The sequence below is a fragment of the Tachypleus tridentatus genome, chromosome 3 (genome assembly GCF_004210375.1).
Source record: "Tachypleus tridentatus isolate NWPU-2018 chromosome 3, ASM421037v1, whole genome shotgun sequence".
Lineage (NCBI taxonomy): Eukaryota > Metazoa > Arthropoda > Merostomata > Xiphosura > Limulidae > Tachypleus > Tachypleus tridentatus.
In genome coordinates, this window is record NC_134827.1 from 92751832 (window position 1) to 92773937 (window position 22106).

At 33.1% G+C, this 22106-nt stretch overlaps 1 protein-coding gene across 3 annotated transcripts; it reads right to left on the bottom strand.

Moving 5' to 3' along the window:
* Window positions 1-2001: 2001 nt before the first annotated feature.
* On the bottom strand, window positions 2002-12133 carry LOC143247481 (COMM domain-containing protein 1-like). 3 transcript variants are annotated; one of them, XM_076495693.1, is made up of 3 exons: window positions 11661-12133; window positions 5558-5851; window positions 2002-3175 (listed from the first exon to the last, which is right to left on the bottom strand). In XM_076495693.1, exons 1-3 carry the CDS (start codon window positions 11835-11837, stop codon window positions 3077-3079), a joined length of 570 nt encoding a protein of 189 aa, XP_076351808.1. In that variant the 5' UTR covers window positions 11838-12133; the 3' UTR covers window positions 2002-3076. The 3 variants fall into 3 exon arrangements, with proteins under 3 accessions (XP_076351808.1, XP_076351811.1, XP_076351809.1); XM_076495696.1 differs by having other exon boundaries at window positions 11983-12114; XM_076495694.1 differs by having other exon boundaries at window positions 5618-5851; window positions 11661-12090.
* Window positions 12134-22106: the final 9973 nt, after the last annotated feature.

Genomic DNA, 22106 nt, shown 5'->3' on the forward strand with positions numbered 1-22106 from the left:
GCTGATTAGTTTTAATAGAGATTTTAATTGTGTATAATCAACTGTTGTTCATTTGTGGATTTTAATATTTATCTACAATTTAATTCTGCCCTGCACAAGATGACATTCCACAAAACAAGATTACAATTCCATATATTTATGAAGGAAATAGCACTTATATTTTATATATAAATAGGAAAAAAAAAAATTAAAATTTTAAGGGTAAGTGGGGATTATTGATTATTTGTAGAATTGCTACAAGAAATATGTAAAACAAAATAAATAATGCAATAAAACATTTACAAACAAGTGAAGTGATAATAGTTCGATAGACTTTCAAACAATTTTCAATCCCTGCTTTGGCTGGTAAATTTACACTCTTTCATTTAATTATGTGAATCACGTCAACCAAACTAGGGATTGAAAATCATTTTAACATCTATTCAACCAGGATTACTTTACTTGTTTACTTTTTACTGCAGTATTTATTTTTAAAAACTTCATGTTGGAGTTCTATGAATAACCAATGATCCATACTTCTATTCAAATTTTAATTTTTTTTCTATTTATTTATTCAGTTTTTATATGCCCATGGAATGGATACAACATCTATAAACTTTCTGTATAGCCATATCCCTTATAGATATAACGTTTACAAGAATTAAAACCACAATCACAAATTTATAAAAAGTAATTCTTACTTTAGCCTAAAGATAAAAGTATAAAGTTGCCAAAGTAGAGATTAAATGCTATTTATTTATGATTGTGGTTTCAATTTTTGTTTTATTCCTTGTTGTAACAGGATCCCTACTTCATTTTAAAATTATTAATTTTTAATACTCTATTTTGTTTACTTATTATGTTTTCCCTTTAGAAACTGTTGTGTTTCTATCCACTGACCATATGTTTGGTGGAAAAGATATTTCATTAGGTGCCTGTTATGTTTACCATTTTAAAAAAGAATGAACATATTTATCAGAATGTGAAAAATAGATACTTACAGACTAGTCCAGTAACCTGGAGAAGTCTGGTAATGATAGTCTAAGCCATCTAGGGGCTAGCCCTGCTAAAGGGATCAAGTAGGTAGTAGACCTAAAGTTAGTTTTAAAAATTTCTAAATTGTTATACAAGAAATACACACACACAAAATATATTGTAACCAGTAGTTTGAAAGGTTGGTTTTTCACTTAAGGAATTCACTAGAGTGTTTTTTTTTTTTGGCACATGAATTATTTGAAATCCCTGTTGATCATTACTATAAAGTACTAATGTTCTTAATAATATACACAATTTTCTGTAAATACTGTCTCCTATCGAGAAAACTGTTTTATACCTGACTAGCCATTTGTTCCAACAAATGAACTGAAGTAATTTGTGATGAGGAGAAACCCACTTGAAATAAAAAGATATTCTCAAGACACTGCAAACTCTCCTTGTTAACCTGAAGATGACCTAAGAAGGACAAAACATTGTTCTGTACTTTATTTTAGTTAAAGTTTTAATACCTATGTCAGCTGTCTGAAGAATACAAATAGACTGAAGCTTAGATCACTGTTTTCAGTTTCATACTTACAAGTTCTTTGAATCATGGAATGTATACCACTATCTTTTCAGTGACAATTTCTGCAAAATATCAGTACATATAACTTTGGTATAGGCTATAATTTTAAATATCTAATTTATCTGTTAGCTAGAAAGACCTGTGGCTCAAAATAATAATGTCAAAATCAGATAGGCCTAGAATACGTTATCCAGATTGACATCAGATAAATTTCTATTAAATTTTAGTTTATATTATAAATACTAGATAATCAAGGAGATATTAAAGGAGACATAGAAATATTTTAGCCAGTAGAAAATACAATTTGTCATCATGTTTTTGTTTTCAGTGTAGTTTTTGGATCATCCACATTAATTTACTTTGTACAAGTAAGTCTATGTTATACTGTAAATGTATGTAGTTGATGTTGTTTGTAAACAGTAAATGTTCAAGTTTGTAAAAACATCAAAGAAATGAACTAATTTGTTGTCATTTACATGGAATGAACACTGATTTATTTTCACCAGATACATTAAGAACAATACACACACTTAAACAAGTTTCCATCTGACCCATTTGTTTGGGTTAATCTGTTTCTAGCCTTGTTTGACTACTTTAATTACCATAACTCAAAGGAAAACTATAATTAATGGATGGTTTGTTTTTCTGTAAGTCACCATTACCTTAAATCAAATTTATAGTTTTAAGGACCAACAAATATATACCTAAAACATTATTATTCCTATAGTACTTTTCTAACAGTTGTATCTAATTTCCTTATACTTATTTTCATGGCAAAAATGACATGACTCATAAATCTTAAACAATATATTATTTAAATGAAACCTATCATATGCTACTATAACACTATGTAACAAAATTTTTACCTTTTCTTGTTCCTGGGAAAAAATGTTATTTCCCAATTGCTTATGCCTAAAGTAAATGGAAAAGACCTATTTGTTTCTTCAAACTTTGCTTTTGTGACCTAGGAGTGTATAACGAAAACATGATGGGAGACTATATAGGGGGCTGATACATGAAAGTGATTTACATTACAGTCGCAAATCTCGAAAAACTACTCACTTTTAAGCGTTTTTGTTTATTTTTGTGTAAAACTTTAGTATAAATACATGTAAATCTTGATTCATATGTTGTTTTATTCAGACCTTATGTAAATGAAAATGTGCAAATTTGCCCATTTTTACATACAAAGTAGGTTAATTTCTAAATTTAATTATCCAGGTCACAAAATCAAAATTTGAAGGGAATAATGGCCATTTTCTGTACTTTTACAACATAAGCAATTAAGAAATAACACACACTATCCAAGAACAAAATTTGTGTTACATAGTGTAATGTACTCAATTCTGTACATGTAAGCATAGTTTACTACACACACTACTTTTTATAGACTATTATCTTTAAAGTAAACTACATACTTTCCATGTACATCAATGTGCATGGGTAAAAAAAATACTTTGTCTTTATAACTGCACATTATCAGTAGGTTTATTCTTACAGCTGTATGCACAATACTATACTTCACATTTACTAAGTTTAAGTGTAGCTGCACAACAATGTTTCCACTTCTTCAAGTTTCTCTATAATATTGGTCAACTGCTCTTCTGATACTTCAAACCTTATTTTATCATCTTCCTAAAATAAAAATATCCATCATAAGAATTGATTATAAAATATACGATCAGGGTATATGTATCTAAAATTTACAAATGTACAAAATAAACAATATTCAAGACCTTAAACCAACAAGAACATTTAGTTAGCTGCTTTTGCAATAATAAAATATGTAGATTTGCTCTTACAACTTTGATGTTAAAAAGAAATATATATATATATTAGTGAAAATAATTACATTTCAATGAAGTTAAAATAAGTAAAATCATAAGGAAGAATTGCATTAAAAAGAGCAAATCCAAACCTGTGACTAAATATATGATTTGTTATTTTAGTTCAAAAACAAGCAGAAACAAAAACAAATGAAACAAAAAAATGCTGCATCAACTGAACAGATCCCAGGGTACAAGCTACAATGTAGAATTATAAAATGTTCCCTAGGTTTAAGAGGTGACTGCAAAAATAGGACCCACATAGCAGTGGGGACACACTGTCTATTAGTCTTAACCTACATTCACCAGTTTCACATAAGAAATAAAGAACAGCAATAGAAATAGAAATTGAAATAGTGAAGGATGTTATTGATGCAAGACATTTTGGACTTCAGCACCCACATCTTGCTCTCCTAATTTATCACCTGGTTGTTGATAAATGCCAGATAACAGAGATGGAATATGTGAGGTATGGTTGGCCTCTGCAATAGAAACATTAATTTGGGAATTCATACCTGGTAGAATTTGTTTTTTTCAAAGTCAATTAATTATTATAAACAAAAATATAATTATAAATTGCAAACTTAATAATCACAACACTCCTTTATAAAAACCCTTGCCAAATGCAATGCTTTGTCTAGAAGAAGTGATTATGTTATCTGAACACGGTTCTTATATACACCATCCAGATACAGGGTGCATTAAAGTAGGTGGAGAATTTTGAAAGTTGGATTTTGACAAGGACACTTGAGTGGATTATAAAAGAACTGGAGTGAGTGTGTTCAATGCTTAGATCGGCAAAGGAGAAACCCTGGAGAATAAGAAATAGCTATAGTGTGAGCAGATAATGGGTATGTTTCAGAATGTGAAAATATTGAAACTATTTTAATTTAAATAATAAATTTCCCATTGGCCAGACAGAAGAATTTTCTTCATATAACTGATTGTTCTATTACATTTTAATCTAAAAGTTATTGAAATGAATAAAGATAGGTACACTTTATATTGTAGGCATCTTAGCTGCTTAGGTTAAAAAACAAATTGCTAATTAAATGCACTTAAAATAATTTTTTACCTATTCAGGAATGATGTATAACCACTGTACAAATCAAAGGATACAGGATAAAATGGAACTAAGATGAGAGCACATCAACACCATTATTAACCTTGTAACCTCTATTCTCATCATTATTTAAGAACAGAAATAATATGTTGTGTCTGAAATACAATCATACATGATTTAAATATCCAAAAATGAATTAAGATTATGTCTCATAATACATCACATGCATATACACATCTGGCTCTCTCAAGATTTAATTGTCATTTTTTTTTACGATGGCAGTTTGCTACTTCTCTATTAAGCATGAATATGTAAACACTGGTGAGAAGGAGTACTTAACTCTAGTCATGTTTAATATATCTGTTTAAATTAGTTAGCTTCTTGAAATGTGAATTTGAGTAAATATATTGTCATATATTTATTAAAGGGAATATTAACATTCAAAACAGCACATGAATGCTACGTTAATATACAGATTGTATTTTTGGTACAATTACATGACGATATTTAGAGTAGGATGTGCAGAATCAGTATGTTTCAATAGCAATACAAACCAAAACCAAAGTTTTAAAAGTCTGAAAACTGAAAAAAATTTTCTTACTTTTTTATACCTTTCAGTTTCACCATTCTAGATTATTTTTATATTTAGTTTTTTTTGTTTCTGTTCATGTTTTAGAAGCATTTTCAAGGTTTATAAAAACAAGTAATCATTACACATATGTATACTGAATGTTTAAATTTTTAATTGTGACTTCCTGTAGCAATGGATTGATTTTCATTCTGATAAACAATAAACATTTATCATGACAAATTCATGTTCTTTTTATATTATAACAGATAATGCACTTCCTTATAAAATAGGTAACTGAGAGTACCCAAATTTCAGAAAGTTGAAATTCAACTATTAGGTGTATAAATAAAGATGTTACTACCTTTATATTTGTACAGTCTCTTATTAAATCATCAAAGTTTTGTAAAATCCTATCGTCCTCTTACCTAGATGCCACCTAGATGTTATATTTGTTTATTTGTTAAATTTCAACACAAATGTTTTTAGAGTGATTATCTCCCCTCTCCAACAATCTGAAGTATTCAAATGTTGTAGCTGACACATAAATATAAACTTACTCTCGTATCATTCAGTTGATTTTTTAATTGAATATCAAAAATAGCTACTGGTGAATTTACTTCCGAGTTATTCTTTGTTTGGCTTTTTAAATCAACTCTCCAAGTGAGAGCCTTCAAAGAAGGAGTCCACTGGCATCTCTGAATCAGTATGTCATGAATTCGAGACCTGTGATTCTTCCAAAATCGAGTAAACACTTTGACCTCATCATCAGTTAATCCACCTTCCTTTCGTTTAGTCTGTGAAGTTAAGAATGCTTCCAACTGATTAGTGTCCATGTCTGATTCTGCTATTCTCTATACAATATAAAAAAATCAATAACATGTAAATTATATGTATAAATATCTATACACACACACACACACACATTGGTTTGCCAATTCTGTTCTGATTCATAGTTATAGTGACTGTGGTTTTTAATTTAGTGTAGCATAGAAAATGGCTTGAATAACTACTGCTATTCTGCAAGACATCCTCTTAATTAAATTTTGAGAGGTGTATGAATATAAATTGTCTCCTTTTTAGTTCAAACTGTTTGACCAATTAACAACTGGAAGGCAGTAAACTAATACTAACAACAAATATTGAAGAGCTGAGCAAGTAACCACTAAATGGCTTTTAATAATAACAAAGTGCATATTTAAGAATGTGTGTTACTATAATTTACACTACGTGTTTAATTCAGATAACCTTCTTACCTATACTATGAAATAAAAAGATCTTGGTTTTTGATTGATCAGTCTCTAAAACATGCAAGCCATTTGCTGATGCTATTGGTAGGACAAATTAGATTTTGGATTGTATTTAAAGATGTACTGAAGACAGTACTTTTCAAACTTTTCACATGTAAACAAAGCATCAGAGATAGAAGACAGGGACATCTACTTCTCAAGAAAGAAAATACTAAAAGCAAAAGTACGTAGTAGGGATAAATACGTCCAAACTGTCAAAAGATGTGGCAGGTTCCTCTGAGTAACACAAGTAGGATGTCAGGAATTCTGAATCCAATGTTAGAATGGCAGTAAAAAAATGATTACTCTTGTTGTTGTGTGTCAAGAGATGAGAGGTTTGAGAAATGAGTTTAATTATTGTTACCCAAACAATGGATAACTAACAATGAAAATCAGTGTTGTCGAAAAACCTATATCACAGACTCTGGAACACATGACAAAAAATCTTGTTATTTGTTAAGAGAAAAAATCAAATTAATGCATGAATAAATAATAAACTGAATCAAAAGATCCAGCTGAAATGTTTAAAATGTTATAGCCTTCTTTTTCAAAATCAAGAGAATAATGAAAAATTGCATTTTAAATGGAAACTACATTTAATATAATAAGCAAAAAAGTTTGCCCTTGAAGAAGAGGTCCACCTTTTGAAAGTTCTTCGGTTATAAAGTATCATATTTTCAAACACAAAAGTTAACACTTTTCTCATTTAAAAATGTATTTCTGATAAATACCTCCAAACAGGTACAGCTGTTTTCCTGTTGAAGTCACACTGTCTGTCTGAGAGACCACCAGCCTTGTGAAAACATCCACCTAAACTTCATATGAAAATATGTGAATTTGTGCTACTGCATGGGAATGTATCATGCATTTAAGTCTTCCATCAACAAGAATGCACTTTCCTCCCTCTACACTTGCATAGCAAAATCCTCATTTCTTGATGACAGGGTAAAGAAAGGTGCACCAAGAAGTGGGAGGAAAGGGTGGGAACATGTAAGAGGTTGACTATTTATCAGAAATACCTTTCTCATAAAAAAAAAAATGTACCTTTGGATATGATTACTCACATTTACACTGATAGTTGGAAACTCATACTGTGATGGTAGAGGGACTGATGCAGCAATTATCTAGATGAATTTTATTTTGAAAGTAACTCACTAAGATCCATGGGGTGTGACATCTAATGGCAGGGATTTATAATGGTACACACTTGGAAGACTGCATCTCGTCTTATCTAAACTATACTCTTTACCCTTATATAGGAATAGAAAAGGCAAAAATACTGGAATGTATCATAACTAAGGGTAAAATGGGTACACAAGCCACTAGATAGTCAATGAGTGTTGTGAAGTTGGCTCATCCATAGGTACTGCATACATACACTTCTTCAACCATCAATCTTTATAGGTTAAAATCAGCTATGTAAAAAGGGTATTTGTGGTGTGATAAATATTCATGCACAGCTCTTCTACTGTCAGTAACTAAAGGTCACATGTCAAATGCAAGATAAGAGTACTATAGTGGACACATTCAGTATGAATATTTATATAACCATAGGTCAGCCCCCTATGGGTTCCCTGTGATACACCACAGTTGTAAATTGTTTAATATCATCTATACTGCCATTTAAAACTAATGGTTCACACCCTTGTGGCAGTATAAAATATGAGACATGCATACAGAGAAGCATGGTACAATGACATATGTCCAAATTTCACTTGGAGATTGCAATGAATATTAAGTGGGGTGATCCTCACTCTATCCTGGGAACACCTTTGCATTACTTTTCACTATAGAAAGACCTTTTATTCTGGCCTCAACAGCTCAGTTACAACTAGAGAAGAGTTTTCATGGTCCACCACCCTAGCAGCTAGGAGATGGTAAGTAGAAAGGGTCTTCTGTACTCTATTTGAAAAGAAAGGGAATTTGCAAAGGGAAAACTTGAAGAATGTACCCATATTGCCAATCAGCTTCTTTATCTGGAAATATATTTTATAAAAGAAAGTGTAAATGAGTGACTGAAAAAGCATTTATTTAAAATTCAACAAGCACTAGCCAGAGAAATGGGCAAATGCAAACTCTAGTGCTACTTCCTTTCCTGATAGTCCATGGAATGGGTACAGTCTGGATTAGACTTGAATGTTATATAAAATTACCATGAATAAAACAAGAGTGGTTTTGTGAAACATCTCTCCTTACAAGGGGTACTGACTGAGCCAGGACAGATAGTATGAGTGCTTTCCATTCTTCTCACTTGATGCAGATTAACAAGATATAACAACAAACAACATGGACCAGACACAGGAGTTCATTCAGGTCAGAATGTTTATTGAGATAGGAAACAGAAAAAAAGGAAAAGAGGAAAATGTAGGACCACATTCACTAACAGCCAAAGATTTAGATATGAAGGGATAGTCAGGGTAGATGAGAATGGAATGTACAAGCAGTAGAAAAAGAGTCTAAAATGAACTAATAGCATGTATGACAGAATGATGACAATCAAATGCAAAAAAAGGAGAAAATAAGTTTTGAGATGGAGAAACTGGTAAGAAATTTAAAAAGATCAAGTGTGTGGGAATGTGGAATGACATTTGAGTCCCAATTAGGCAATGGAATGAAAAAAAAGATGGCTTGGCAAATGTAGAGAATAGACTTTTACACATAAATATTTAGGTAAGAAATTTGCTAGGTGTGTTGCACTCCGATAAGTGGAAGGTTTAGCTGCATAATAGGTCAACTTGCAGTAGAAAAAAATTCACATTTTCCTAAGAATTTTATATGTGAATTTTCAGAAAGCAGCTGATGGCATGGTAGTATGTCTTCAAGAGAAAAATAGTTATCTTTGTACAGTGGTGAGTTAGCATATCAGAAATGTCACAGCTCTTTACAAAAAATCTAAAGACAAAGACAAGGAAATAATGCTCCTTTGTTAAGATGTGAGGTGCTTATGGAAGTTTACTACATGTGGTGAACGGACTGCCCTTCTACTGTTAGAAGGCTATAGTTTTAACACTGATTGCATTACAGATAAGCGTAGTACAGATTAATATGTGAAGGATGGGAGTTTCATTCGAGAAGGGTTTCCTGCAATCTGGGAATTAACGGCTATCCACTCTGTGGAGAGATTAGTAGAATTCCTAAACCTTTCTTCACTAAACTTCAGCTCTATGCTTATATTTTTCATTTTCCAAATCTCTTCCTACTTGCCTGTCACATTCTGGGCTTACGTATTAATTACATTCAACTAAATGTTTCAATAAAAGACTTGGATAGCTGAAACAATAAAAAGTAATATACACAAGAATCACTAATTTCGATTACATGGTTGTTTTCATGAAAAAATCAATCATGATGAACAAGCTTGTATTAATTAAAAAATCATAGTACCAATATCTTCATTAATTAGATAATTGAAATAATTTAGTATCTTCATGACATTAACTGACTTAACAGTTTCCAGCATGGTGTCAGTTTGGTTGACCCTGCACCTGCGATGCTATATGTAATAATGTTCAATGTAACTTTCAACATACTTAAGTGTATATTCATAATATTTGGCAATCATTTAAAAAACATTACAAGTTCACTGTATACAATAAATAAAATTATTTAACAAAGTGTTTTTTTTACTAAAAAGTTGTTTGTCAATTTTTAAGCCTTTACTAAAACAATCAGTGTGAAAGGTGATTTTCATATTAAGAATAAAGATACTAATTTTCATCTTACATTTGCATAATCAACTTTTTTCAGTAAAACTTTACATCTCTTATTTTCCCTACCCTAACAGTGTGTGTTGAAAATAATGAATGTATAATGAAATGAAAAGCTGAAACATATAAAATAAAAAGAATAATACCTCTTTTTATTTTCTTTGAGTGCTCAGTTTGTCTTGAGATTTTCAAATTAAATATCTTTATACCCTCAACTGTTAATCTCTTCATGTTTTCTTAAAATATTTTGGCTTTATTTCCTGCACTTTAGACCACCATCCTCATCAAAACCAATAGGTCATGGAAAGAGTTAATTGGCTGTTTCTCAAAGAGCTTTACTTAAGCAGCACATGATCTAGTATCATATTTCACACACTGACAATCACATGATCATCTTCATGGAATTTTAAGTTTTATTTTACTGAAGATTTTGGTCAGCTAAACAATAAATTTAATAACTTTCACATTTTAATTATGCTTATTAAAAATATATAATAATAAATAAAAAATATACATAAAAACATTTAGTACCTACTAAAAATCAAAACACTTTTGCTCTTGTGAGCCAGTCTTAATTAAGCCTAATGTTTTCTCACATTCATGGATCTCCGAAACACAATTCATGTAGATTTCAAATATGCATTTTTGAATAAATTTTAAATGGTAGCAAACAGAAGTTTAGGCCTTTAGCTAGAGCATTTCTGTAGAATTCAGTAAGTTAAGCATCACTAATGATAAAAATCAATTAATTTCGGGTTAGTGAATGAGGTTAGAAACAAGGGTGATAACTTATTTATTTACAAAATATTAAAATCACACCTGAACTTCAAAAGAACCAGTGCTCTTAATGTTCATAACATTAACAAATCTAGAATAAAACCATTGTCTTATCATCTTTCTACAACCTTAACTCTCATGAGACTTCTCTGTCTAGAGGAACATTTGTAAGTTTTAAAGAACAAACTAACAATAAGGATACAATTGTTACTAGTTAAAAACTCTTTTATTTTTAAAAGATTGATTCGTTTATGGAATGAGTTGCTGCTGAAAGTAGTGCAGACCAGAACTTTACAGGAGTTTATGAGGAGGAATTGATAATATCCTGAACATAAAGGGTGTGCTTAAATTTCTACTTTTTTTCAAGGATAAGTGTGCAAAGACACCATTGAAAGGCCAAAGAGTTTTTGTCATATATAGGTTATACTGCAGCAGGGTTGTAAAATTAAGTAGTCCTTTCACTCTGTATAGTTTCAAACAACTAAGATTAATAAATTGCGATTATCATCGTTCTACACCACAGAGGTGGAAGTTAATTATTTCAACCTCTTTGCTCTGATGACTAACACACTAAGAGCCACACCTATGTCAGTAGTTTCATTCTGCATAATAATATCAATATTAAAACACTCTGACATAAATCTAATTAATAATATTGGTATTGTTACAAAGGACGAAACTGCTGTCTTAGGCGTGCTATAACTGTTAGTCACTGATGCTTGCCACTGCTTAGCACGGGGTTAGTATTTCTAAAAGTTACATTATTTATTAGCTCGCAACTTTCTTATCCGAGCTGAACTAATGTTTAGTATTAGTAATATTAACACTGACAATATTAGTAAATTTTGCATACACATATATTATTATATTACTTATTATTATTTACTTACCCTAATATTTTGTAAGGATTTATCAACAATTTGATTAAAATTTTCAACTGATAAATCAGGATATAGTTCATGGTGCAAAAATTCGTTAGTGACAGATGCATCACCATAATATTCGCGTCTAGCCAGCCCGTTTAACAGACCGAGTAAAGATTTTTGAGAAGTTTCTTCTGCCATCATATATTCACTTCAAACTTAACTGAAATTCCTGTTCCCACAAAGTTTGTGAATAGCGCTAATTCACTCGAACATTTTGTTGTTGAAACTGGTTGGATATAGCATTAGTTTTTATCACAACAGAAACACAGTCATCCATCTTTCTCACCTCTAAAAAATGTGGGGAGATCCATGAACCACGATTATCCATAATTCATTATCATTTAATAAAGACTTTGTTCCACAGGAAAAACGTTGTTTTTTTCTCTAGGATAGGAATTAATGATAATTATAACACCACAGCCAGATTTCCCTTTCGCTCTTTATTTACATATGTCTGTTTTCTTGATGTTTTAAATTTAATCCTGAAAAAAAAAACTACTTAGTAATTCTTAAAACAAGCCTGTTTGCCATAATTTTCAACTAATTCAATCTCAAAGGCTATTTATTAAATTGCCCTTGAATACCTGGGATTCATGAATATTAGTGATCCTGAAAAAAAACTGACACAAATACGATTTTGTTCTTTTAAAGCGCTCGACCCGGCATGGCCTAGCGCGTAAGGCGTGCGACTCGTAATCCGAGGGTCGCGGGTTCGCGCCCGCGTCGCGCTAAACATGCTCGCCCTCCCAGCCGTGGGGGTGTATAATGTTTCGGTCAATCCCACTATTCGTTGGTAAAGAGTAGCCCAAGAGTTGGCGGTGGGTGGTGATGACTAGCTGCCTTCCCTCTAGTCTTACACTGCTAAATTAGGGACGGCTAGCACAGATAGCCCTCGAGTAGCTTTGTGCGAAATTTCCAAACAAACAAACTTTTAAAGCGCAAAACTGTGCTGTGTAGTACGGTGTATTATTGAACATCAGTTGTAAACTTAACGCCACAAGCTAAAACATTGTAAAGTGAAGGCAGCTGTCATTAAGTGTGTTGGACTAAATCTTGTTTTCATCAAATAATGTAAAATAACCCAAAAGAAAAGAAACAATATTACAATTCACGCATGTATGTGTGGACAGTTAGAGGGAGTTCAGTTGAACTTCCAAATTTTGTTGTACCCCCTGGTGCAGCGGTAAATTTACGGATTTACAACACTAAAATCAGGGGTTCGATTCCTCTCGATGAACTCAGCAGATAGCCCGATGTAGTTTTGCTATAAGAAAACACACCAACACTAAATTTGCTTATATAGTTATAACGTAGCTGCTTATGGTATTTAACATTTTTTACATGGTATACATTCTTCTGATAACGCATTAGCATCTTTTGACTTGACATAGTTGCATGCCCCTAGACACTCGTATCATTAGCATGCTTTGCATGCTGATTGTACTTCGCACAATGTGCGTCGACTTACAAATTAGGATCCCTCTGTCAAACATTCTGTCTTCGGGCTTGCAACTATATAAATATATACTTTTGTCTATGTTTCGTTAGTGATCCGGATATTATAACTACGGCGACACGTGCCTTTTGTTGACACTGCGACTGGTTCTAACGTAAGTGAAGAAGAGTAATAATTACTAAGCCATAAGAGAACATAACTACCAGTTTTGAAATTTTGGGAATAAAATGACAATTTATTACAAGTGAATAAAATGTCCATTTTATTCACAATTCAACCAAATCGGTCAAGGCATGGGCCAGAAAAGACAAGAAATGCGTAGAAGAGACATATCCATTGGTAAGTCTTAAGAGTATTGAATGGGTACAATTGAGTTAAAAACAATGAAGATTAGTAGCAAAATGTGAAGAGTAGCGTGAAAACGACATAACTGAAGTCATGCAACGAATATATGAGTAGAAATCGACACTGGTGATAGAAATGGATGTCTCAGCCATTCCGAAAGACACGACTGCATGGGCAGAAACCGTGTGGAGAGATGGATTCATATATTTAATTGTCCAGTTCATATGGAGCAGAATGTGAATCTTATGAGAATGTACCTGTATGGTTAACCAGTAAAAGTGATGGTAAAATCATACTCCTGACATGGGTAAAATATTTGAGAGATTTGAAGGTTCATCTAATGACGACTAACGTTCAAGGCCACAGTATCATATATTGTTTAATGAGAAAGTGGACCACTTAGCTGGTAAGGCACAACATTTGAACAGTCTGGTAAAATGTGTAACGGATTTATCATTATACGTTTATTTTAGTACCTACACTTGTTTTATTATAATATTCTTTTTGCAAGTGACGTTTAATATTGAACATGTATTGCGCAAGTCCCATTTATTCTCGAACTTTGTAGAACGTTCGTGTGCGTAAGAATCAACAATGTGCTAGATATGTATGTAATACTAGTGATTGACAGTGTTGTCGTGAGCTTTGGTGAATGTTCTAGAGTCTCACATAATTTCTATAAAAAGCGGCTAGCCAAGAGAAGAAGAGAGTATTGTTATTATTATTGAACAGCTACGGTCAGTACGCTATAGGTCTAAGAAGTTATAATTGTGATTAGCGTCTATTAATCGGAAAAGTGCAGAATTTTACCAGAAACATTATAAATTTCTAACACTAGAAACCTTTCAGCTTCAATGAATTACTTTGGACCTTATTGTTTCTACGAGGAGATTAAATATCTTTATCGGTAAGGAAATAACTTGTTAGCATGTGAGGCTAATCAAGAAACGACATCTAGCTAGCTTAAGCGAGGTGTATGACAATATCAACTCAGAATTAATTTACTTGTCGTGGACCTGAATCGTAGATAAAATACTCTGTTCTAGATCAGATATAAAACTCAGTATTGTTTGTAAGTTTATAAACTCTTGCATGTAAACCAGCATTTGTAATAAGTAATAATTTGAAATAGTAAGAGGTAATGCACATAACCAATAAATCATAGATACTTCCAAAATAAATTACAATATGTAACAGATGTCTGAATAATGTTGTCAATGGAATAGCATGTAGACTAAGAGAGCAGGAAAAGAAATGGAACAGAGATTACACTGATAAGTTGCAATACTTAAGGAAGATTGGAAGTACGAAAGTGGAGTGATTGCAGAATAACTTGTACATTAAAAGAAGCTTGAGGAAATTATTGGAAGGATGGAAGCCAGTGGCTTAGAATTATAGATGGCATAATGCCACCTGCACTGCTCAACGATGAATGTATTGTGACTGGATTCCACAAGTGGAGAGAACCTGTGCTTTAGCAGATGTTAACATTCTTCTTGCATGAAAATAATGTACTACATTATATATTTATAGTTTCGAACCTTAAGAAAGGCTACAAATGCTAATTATTAATATTAAAGTTGTTTAAACAAAGTTCAGGAAGGCTTTTAAATAATTGAAAATGACTAAAATAATTGGAGGTTGTCTCTGCAACAGCTATAATTTTGGAGAATAATTTATCTTTTATTTGGATATTACAATTCTCATAATCATAGTATTCTTTTGCTCGTTTTCCATTAATCCAGAAATATATGATGATATGGGTCTTCTCTATGTATTATATTAAATTTAGAAAGCTTCCTCTTTTCTTTTAACGTGACATAAGATTGGACAACAAGGGGCATTTTGTCTTTTACTTCTATCCCTTAACACCAAATTATAAAAATGTTAAAGGTTTAACTCACCTTTACGTTTCAGAAATTATTGATTTTATTCTTAAACCGTTGTTTAATGCTTGCTTGCGTTAATGCAGACAGTTAGTTAATTCATCATTTAATTGACCTGTAGAAAAGTTTTAATTGGAGCTTAGCCTGTCTTTTTCAAATTGTAAACTTGTCTCTCCCCATCGTATTATCTTTGAAATATACCACAGAGCCCAAATGATCAACCCTGTTAATTTTGCTTCATTAAGACCATTTCTTCCACATATCCCTTCAAGAGAAAATAAAATGACAGATTTTAAAATATCCTTGTAAGATGACTCTTCCGTCCCTATAACCATCTCACTAAATCAATACGACTACTTAATAAGAAGACAAAAAAAAAGGTGCACGGTGTTCCAAATAAGGCCTAACTAGAGAATGGCACATAGAAATTATTACTTATTTTAATATATAACCAATATGTTTGTAAATACATCCTAAAATTATACTAACTAGGATTTCTGGCAGCAGAGCACTGCTTCAAAGATTTCATTGACTTATTTGTCGAACCACGGCTGCGTCAAAATCACGTGATTAGTCACATCGTCGCTCAGTGCTCGTGACTGCAATCTTGATCTGGTATTAAATAAAAATATACTTCATCAGTTATTTTGCTGGTTTCGTTCGATGTTTTTTAAATTTGCTGCCGTACACAGCTGCCTACTCTGTCTATGCCTAGAGCATTCCAAGCAAAAATTTTGGTTAAATTCCAAATTTCAGAAGGAGCTACATCCAAGAACATGAAAAGATTACTCGAAAATAAGAGAAAAGTGTAAGTATTCAAAAGTGATGTTGGGTATATACTTGACGATGGTCAAGTACAGATCTTGCCGACGAACATGCTGTAAATACAGAGATAAATGATACCTTAAGAATAGCTATATACGTACACTGTTAACTCATAAAATGCCCGATTCTCTCAGTAATACGGGTCTGTCCCCCTGTGCCAAAGCGCTACATCTGCAGAGTTCGGCTACTAGAAACCGGGTTTCGATACCTGCGGTGGGCAGAACACAGATAGCTCTTTGTGCAGTTTTGTGCTTAATAACAAACAAACAATAGCCCGAGTCTCATGGCGGATCATATTGGCTACCGTGAAAATAACTTATTTGTAATTTTATCATTATCACGTGTCTCCTGACAAATGATATGTGTATCGTGTCTGATTGAAAGGAAACAGGTTTTCACACTCAGAAGGAGCAAAATCTTTAAAAAAATGTTTTGTTCTTGTCAGCATTCCAAAGACACGACACTGATTTCGTCTTATTCTTGTATATGACTGTGCACGTAAGTTCTGTTAGAGTTAAATTTCTAGTGATTGTATAACAGTTTTATTGACCTTAGTTGCTATTTAACCACAGCAAGATCGAGATTGAAACGCAAAAGTCAAATAAATAAACAGCTTTAAATGAACAATTTAACAGTATAAATTATAATTGATTCACTTAAGTTATAATAATTTAACAGGTGGGTGGGATAACCTTTTTTTATGGTCAAATCATTTACAACGTGATTGACTACGTCAGTCATGAACTCTGACAACCACATCGTGTGAAAGTAGGGGTGAATTGGAAGAAAGTAGTAAGGAATGTGCTCGAAAAGTGCAAAAGGTTAAAATAAGCATTGTATTATAGAGTGGATTGAAGAAACGTTGGAAATGTGTATTATTTACACATGAATCAAAGTTAGAATTGTTCCATGACGGATCGAACAATACCATGAACAACATCGGCACTCAAGGATCAGTACAAATTTTGGTAAGCATTTTAGTATCTCGTAATCTGAGGGTCGCAGGTTTGAATTCCCGTCACACCAAATATGCTCACCTTTCAGCTCTGGTTGCGTTATAATGTTACGGTCAATCCCACTATTCGTTGGTAAAAGAGTAGTCCAAGAGTTGGCACTGGGTTGTGATGACTAGCTGCCTTCCCTCTAGTCTTACACTGCTAAATTAGGGACGGCTAGCGCAGATAGCCCTCGAGTAGCTTTGTGCGAAATTCAAAACAAACAAACAAAACTTTTACTGTATTGTATTGTATACACCACTTAAGAAACACAAAAGTTAATTTTGCTCTATTTATTCGCTTTCACATTATTTTACAAATTTCAACATATATATTTAATTTTACATGTTTAGTATATTAATGAGGTTAGTTTTTAATAATCAAGACAACAGAAAAAAAATTCCTTGATCATAATACAAAAGAAAAGCAAAATGCATTACTATAAATTCCATACAAACAGAAAACTGAAGACGGAGTTATTCATGACTGAAAAACAAATCCACGATAATTTACTTCTTCCTATATATCATTATATTTTCCGGTAGGTCAGCGGTATGTCTATGGATATACAATGCTCAAATTCGAAGTTCGATTCCTTACAGCGGGCAGTTTCTTTGTTTTTGAATTTTGCGCAAAGCTACTCGAGGGCTATCTGCGCTAGCCATCCCTAATTTAGCAGTGTAAGAGAAGGGCCCGGTATGGCCAAGCGCATTAAGGCGTGCGACTCGTAATCTGAGGGTCGCGGGTTCGCATCCCCGTCGCGCCAAACATGCTCGCCCTTTCAGCTCTGGTGGCGTTATAATGTTACGGTCAATCCCAATATTTGTTGGTAAAAGAGTAACCCAAGAGTTGGCGGTGGGTGGTGATGACTAGCTGCCTTTCCTCTAGTCTTACACTGCTAAATTAGGGACGGCTAGCACAGATAGCCCTCGAGTAGCTTTGTGCGAAATTCAAAAAACAAAAACAAACAAAACTAGAGAGAAGGAGGCTGCTCATCACCACCCACCGCCAACTCTTGGGCTACTCTTTTGCCAACGAATAGTGGGATTGACCGTAACCTTATAACGCCTTCATGGCTGAAAGAGCGAGCATGTTTGGTGCGACAGGGGTTCGAGACATTGTGTCTTTAAAAGAAAAGTGCGTAAGCTCAGATAAATAAAGTGAATAAGGACAAAAAACAAACTAATATTGTCACACAAAAGCCATTAAGTTGTTAAAAACTACTTGTACCTATTACCCAGGACAGCGATAAGCCAACTGATTTACAACGCTGAAATCAGAGGTTCGATTTCCCTCGGTGGGCATAGCAGATAACCCGATGTGGCTTTGCTATAAGAAAAAAACACACACAAACATATATCCAAGTGAAAAAAAAACTGCTGTTCGTCTATGCTCGCTATGAAAATGATTTATAATAAAGAAAGATGGCTGTTTGGAATATAAGATATTCAGCAAAATGGCTTAGCATGGTATGGTAATTAGGGTGTTTGATTCGTAAGATGCAGGTCGCGAGTTCGAATGCCGTCACCAAACATGCTCGTTCTTTCATTCGTGGGGGTGTTCTAATGCGATGGTCAATTTCACTACTTGTTAGAAAAGAGTAGCCCATGGATTGGCGGCAGATGGTATTAAAGTGTTGCCTTCCCGCTAATTTATTACATCAAAATTAAGGACGGAAAGTGAAGATAACACACTAGCAGCTTTATACGAAATTCAACAAAACAAACAAACTGAAAAACATGAAAAGAAGCTTGTTGCCACAAAAGACGAATAAGTTACCTCATTGCAAGTTCGAAAAAGAAATGTTTTTATAACAAAAGTGGCTACCACACAAAGCAGACAACATAGAAAACGATTTGTTAACTTCTTATAAACAATTACGTTCTTTTTATGTAACAGATGATACTGTGTTTCAATTACAGCACAATGGGCAGTTAGCCTGATAATAAGGAGGTCAGCAGGTAAGAGGAGATAAACTAAACTAATACGCAAATTGTGCCAAACCTGAGGGCTACAAAACTAGTGCATATGCCGATATCTGGGAGAATATATAACTGTTACGTAACAGGCACCAGAAAACGCTACTCCTTTAGAGTCATAGTTTTACAAAGTGGTACCAGAAGTTGTAGCTAGTTCGCGATCAAACCCCCAGATGGTGTTGTAGGTCAACATTGCATCAACTTTATAGTAGTATTAAAATTAATAATTTTATCTAATTACCATAACGTTATGTTTGTAATTATCATAATTACAGTTGCACTTCATGAAGAAAACATTAAATATACAATTTGAATATTATCAAATTTATAGTTTTCGCTTATATATTGCACATGTTTTACAAAGACGGACGGTGTTTCTATAGGCGATTTTTTGTTTGTTTTTTGAACTTCGCGCAAAGCTACTCAAGGCCTATCTGCGCTAGTCGTCCCTAATTTAGCAGCGTAAGACTAGAGGGAAGGCAGCTAGTCATCACCACCCATCGCCCACTCTTGGGCTACTCTTTTACCAACAAACAGTGGGATTAACTGTTACATTATAACGCCATCACGGTTGAAAGGGCGAACATGTTTGGTGTGACGGGGAGTCGAACCCACACCCCTCACCTTACTAGTCGAGTGCCTTAAGCCCCTGGCCATGGCGGACGTGCTTCTTTGGTTAGACAGTGTTATTATTGGGATGTCTTACTAAGGATAGTGTTACTTTATGCAGATGGTGTAACTAAGAGCAGTATTTCTATAATTTCGTTGGAGTTTAACACATTTGGTGTTTTGCTCTTACAAGATAAAACATTATTTTTACGAGACAACTATCATAACAATGTTGCTTATGTCAGTACGTACTTTTCATGCTAACTTAATTTATCCATTATTTCAATAAGGCAGAAAAAAAAGCCAATAATTCGTCTTACACACTTTACAATTATCTGTCATATTATGTGTTAAACACTTCACTAATTCTTTAGTTCTATAGTTTTCATTTGTGTATTTAACTAGCATGACATATTTTCTTTAATACTTTCTTAAGTTCTATATCGCTAAATAACTTGTTTTCAAGTTTTCATTTCTATGATTAATATCTTTTACAACATCTATTCACCTTGAAAACAATGCTTATTTAAATCTCATATTTAGCTTTATACCTTAATGCGAGTATTTGTTTCACTAAAGTTCAAAGTATCCATGTAAATAACTGTGTTTAATAATTATTACTATATAATTATTATTTTTACCTTTCTGCGCCCAGCATGGCCAGGTGGTTAAGGCACTCGACTCATAATCGGAGGGTTGCGGGTTTGGATCCATGTCACACCAAACATGCTCGCCCTTTCAGCTGTGGGGGCGTTATAATATTACGGTCAAAATCTAGACTGTACTAACATCGTTTTAGGTGGTTCTGTTAATGTAATTATATCTGCTCATACATTGCATAAAACAGCTTCAAATTTTATCTCTTCTAACACTTTTCCTTGCCCTCAGCCTGTTATATCACAGGTCTATGTGATAGTTTTTATTGTAATTATATTAATTTTACATATTCGTTCTCTGTACTAATTTACTTTAAATCGCTCGTACATATGGTAATGTTATTTACTAAAATTTAGTCTATACTAAATCATCTTAAGATTGTGGTTTTAATTATTCATCGGAAAGGTAATAATGTTTAAGGTATGAGTAGTAATTTATTTTTACTTTCTCGCATTCAGTAATGATACAGTTTAAGTCTTTATGGTAATATTTCCTGCTCATTATCTGCGGTGTTAAAGTTTAAGGTAATTAATTTTTAATTAGTGATGTTTTAACTCCGTCCCACGGTGAGAAAGCTGTAGCTTTGTGAACATATAACACTAAAGTCTAGCGTTCGATACCCCAATGTCGGTTTGCTGTAAAAACACAAACAAACAAACACATATTTTTTATTTGTCCAGCTCTTTTTATTCTTCTTGTTTTTTTACAAATTCACTTGTCCCGATGGTTATATTGGTTTTACCAAAAAAAATTATTAACACTACGGCCCGGCATGGCCAGATGGGTTAAGGCGTTCGATTCGTAATATGAGGGTTGCGGGTTCGAATCCCTGTCGCACCAAACATGCTCACTCTTTTAGCCGTGGAAGCGTTATAATATGACGGTCAATCCCACTGTTCGTTGGTTAAAGAGTAGCCCAAGAGTTGGCAGTGGGTGATGATGACTAGCTGCCTTCCCTCTTGTCTTACACTACTAAATTAGGGATGGCTAGCGCAGATAGCCCTCGTGTAGCTTTGCGCGAAATTAAAAAAACAACAACAAAAAAAAACTGAGCTCACGAATTAAGGCCAATATACTCAAAAATGCACGTCCTGTCCATTCTAATTTCTTTAATAATTTGGCTTGGGTCAATGACGAACGGAACCTTCGAATAAAGGGGAATTTGTTCATTTACAAACTGAGGTCCGAAGTCAACATTCTCAGTTCCGCTAATACTGTGATGTTTAGATATATAATAATGTAGTAGACTTTATTTCAACACTGTATTCGTATTGTGTATTAAACTTTTAATAATCTGTCTTAAGACGTTCGAGGTTGGTGACTCATCTTAACCTTAGCTTTTGATATGTGACTTTGAGTTTTTGATTTTGAAAGTTTTTGTACGTTCTACTTCCAAAATATAACTAAAAATAACTTGCAGTACCTTTCTTCTCTCTGTGTGTATCTGTATGTATAGATGAGACAGCAATGCTAATTTGTTCATATGTAATAAGTAAAATAACATACTTTAAGACACAGTTGAGGCACGAGTTCGTCATTTTGTTATGCATTAGAAATAAATGGATTTTGAAACTTTAAGTAAACTTGATATTGTTTAATTCAAATTCAAAGTGAAACGATCCAGAGATCCCTAAAGCTCAATAATACTTGATCCTTGG

What these genes read in the sequence shown, in the direction of transcription:
- LOC143247481 (XM_076495693.1), bottom strand. Translation starts at nt 11,837, where the DNA reads ATGATGGCAGAAGAAACTTCTCAAAAATCTTTACTCGGTCTGTTAAAC. An exon ending in AATCCTTACAAAATATTAGG is followed by an intron (nt 5,852 to 11,660) that starts GTAAGTAAATAA and finishes TATATTGTATAG; the next exon opens with AGAATAGCAGAATCAGACAT. An exon ending in ATCAACTGAATGATACGAGA is followed by an intron (nt 3,176 to 5,557) that starts GTAAGTTTATAT and finishes TTTTTATTTTAG; the next exon opens with GAAGATGATAAAATAAGGTT.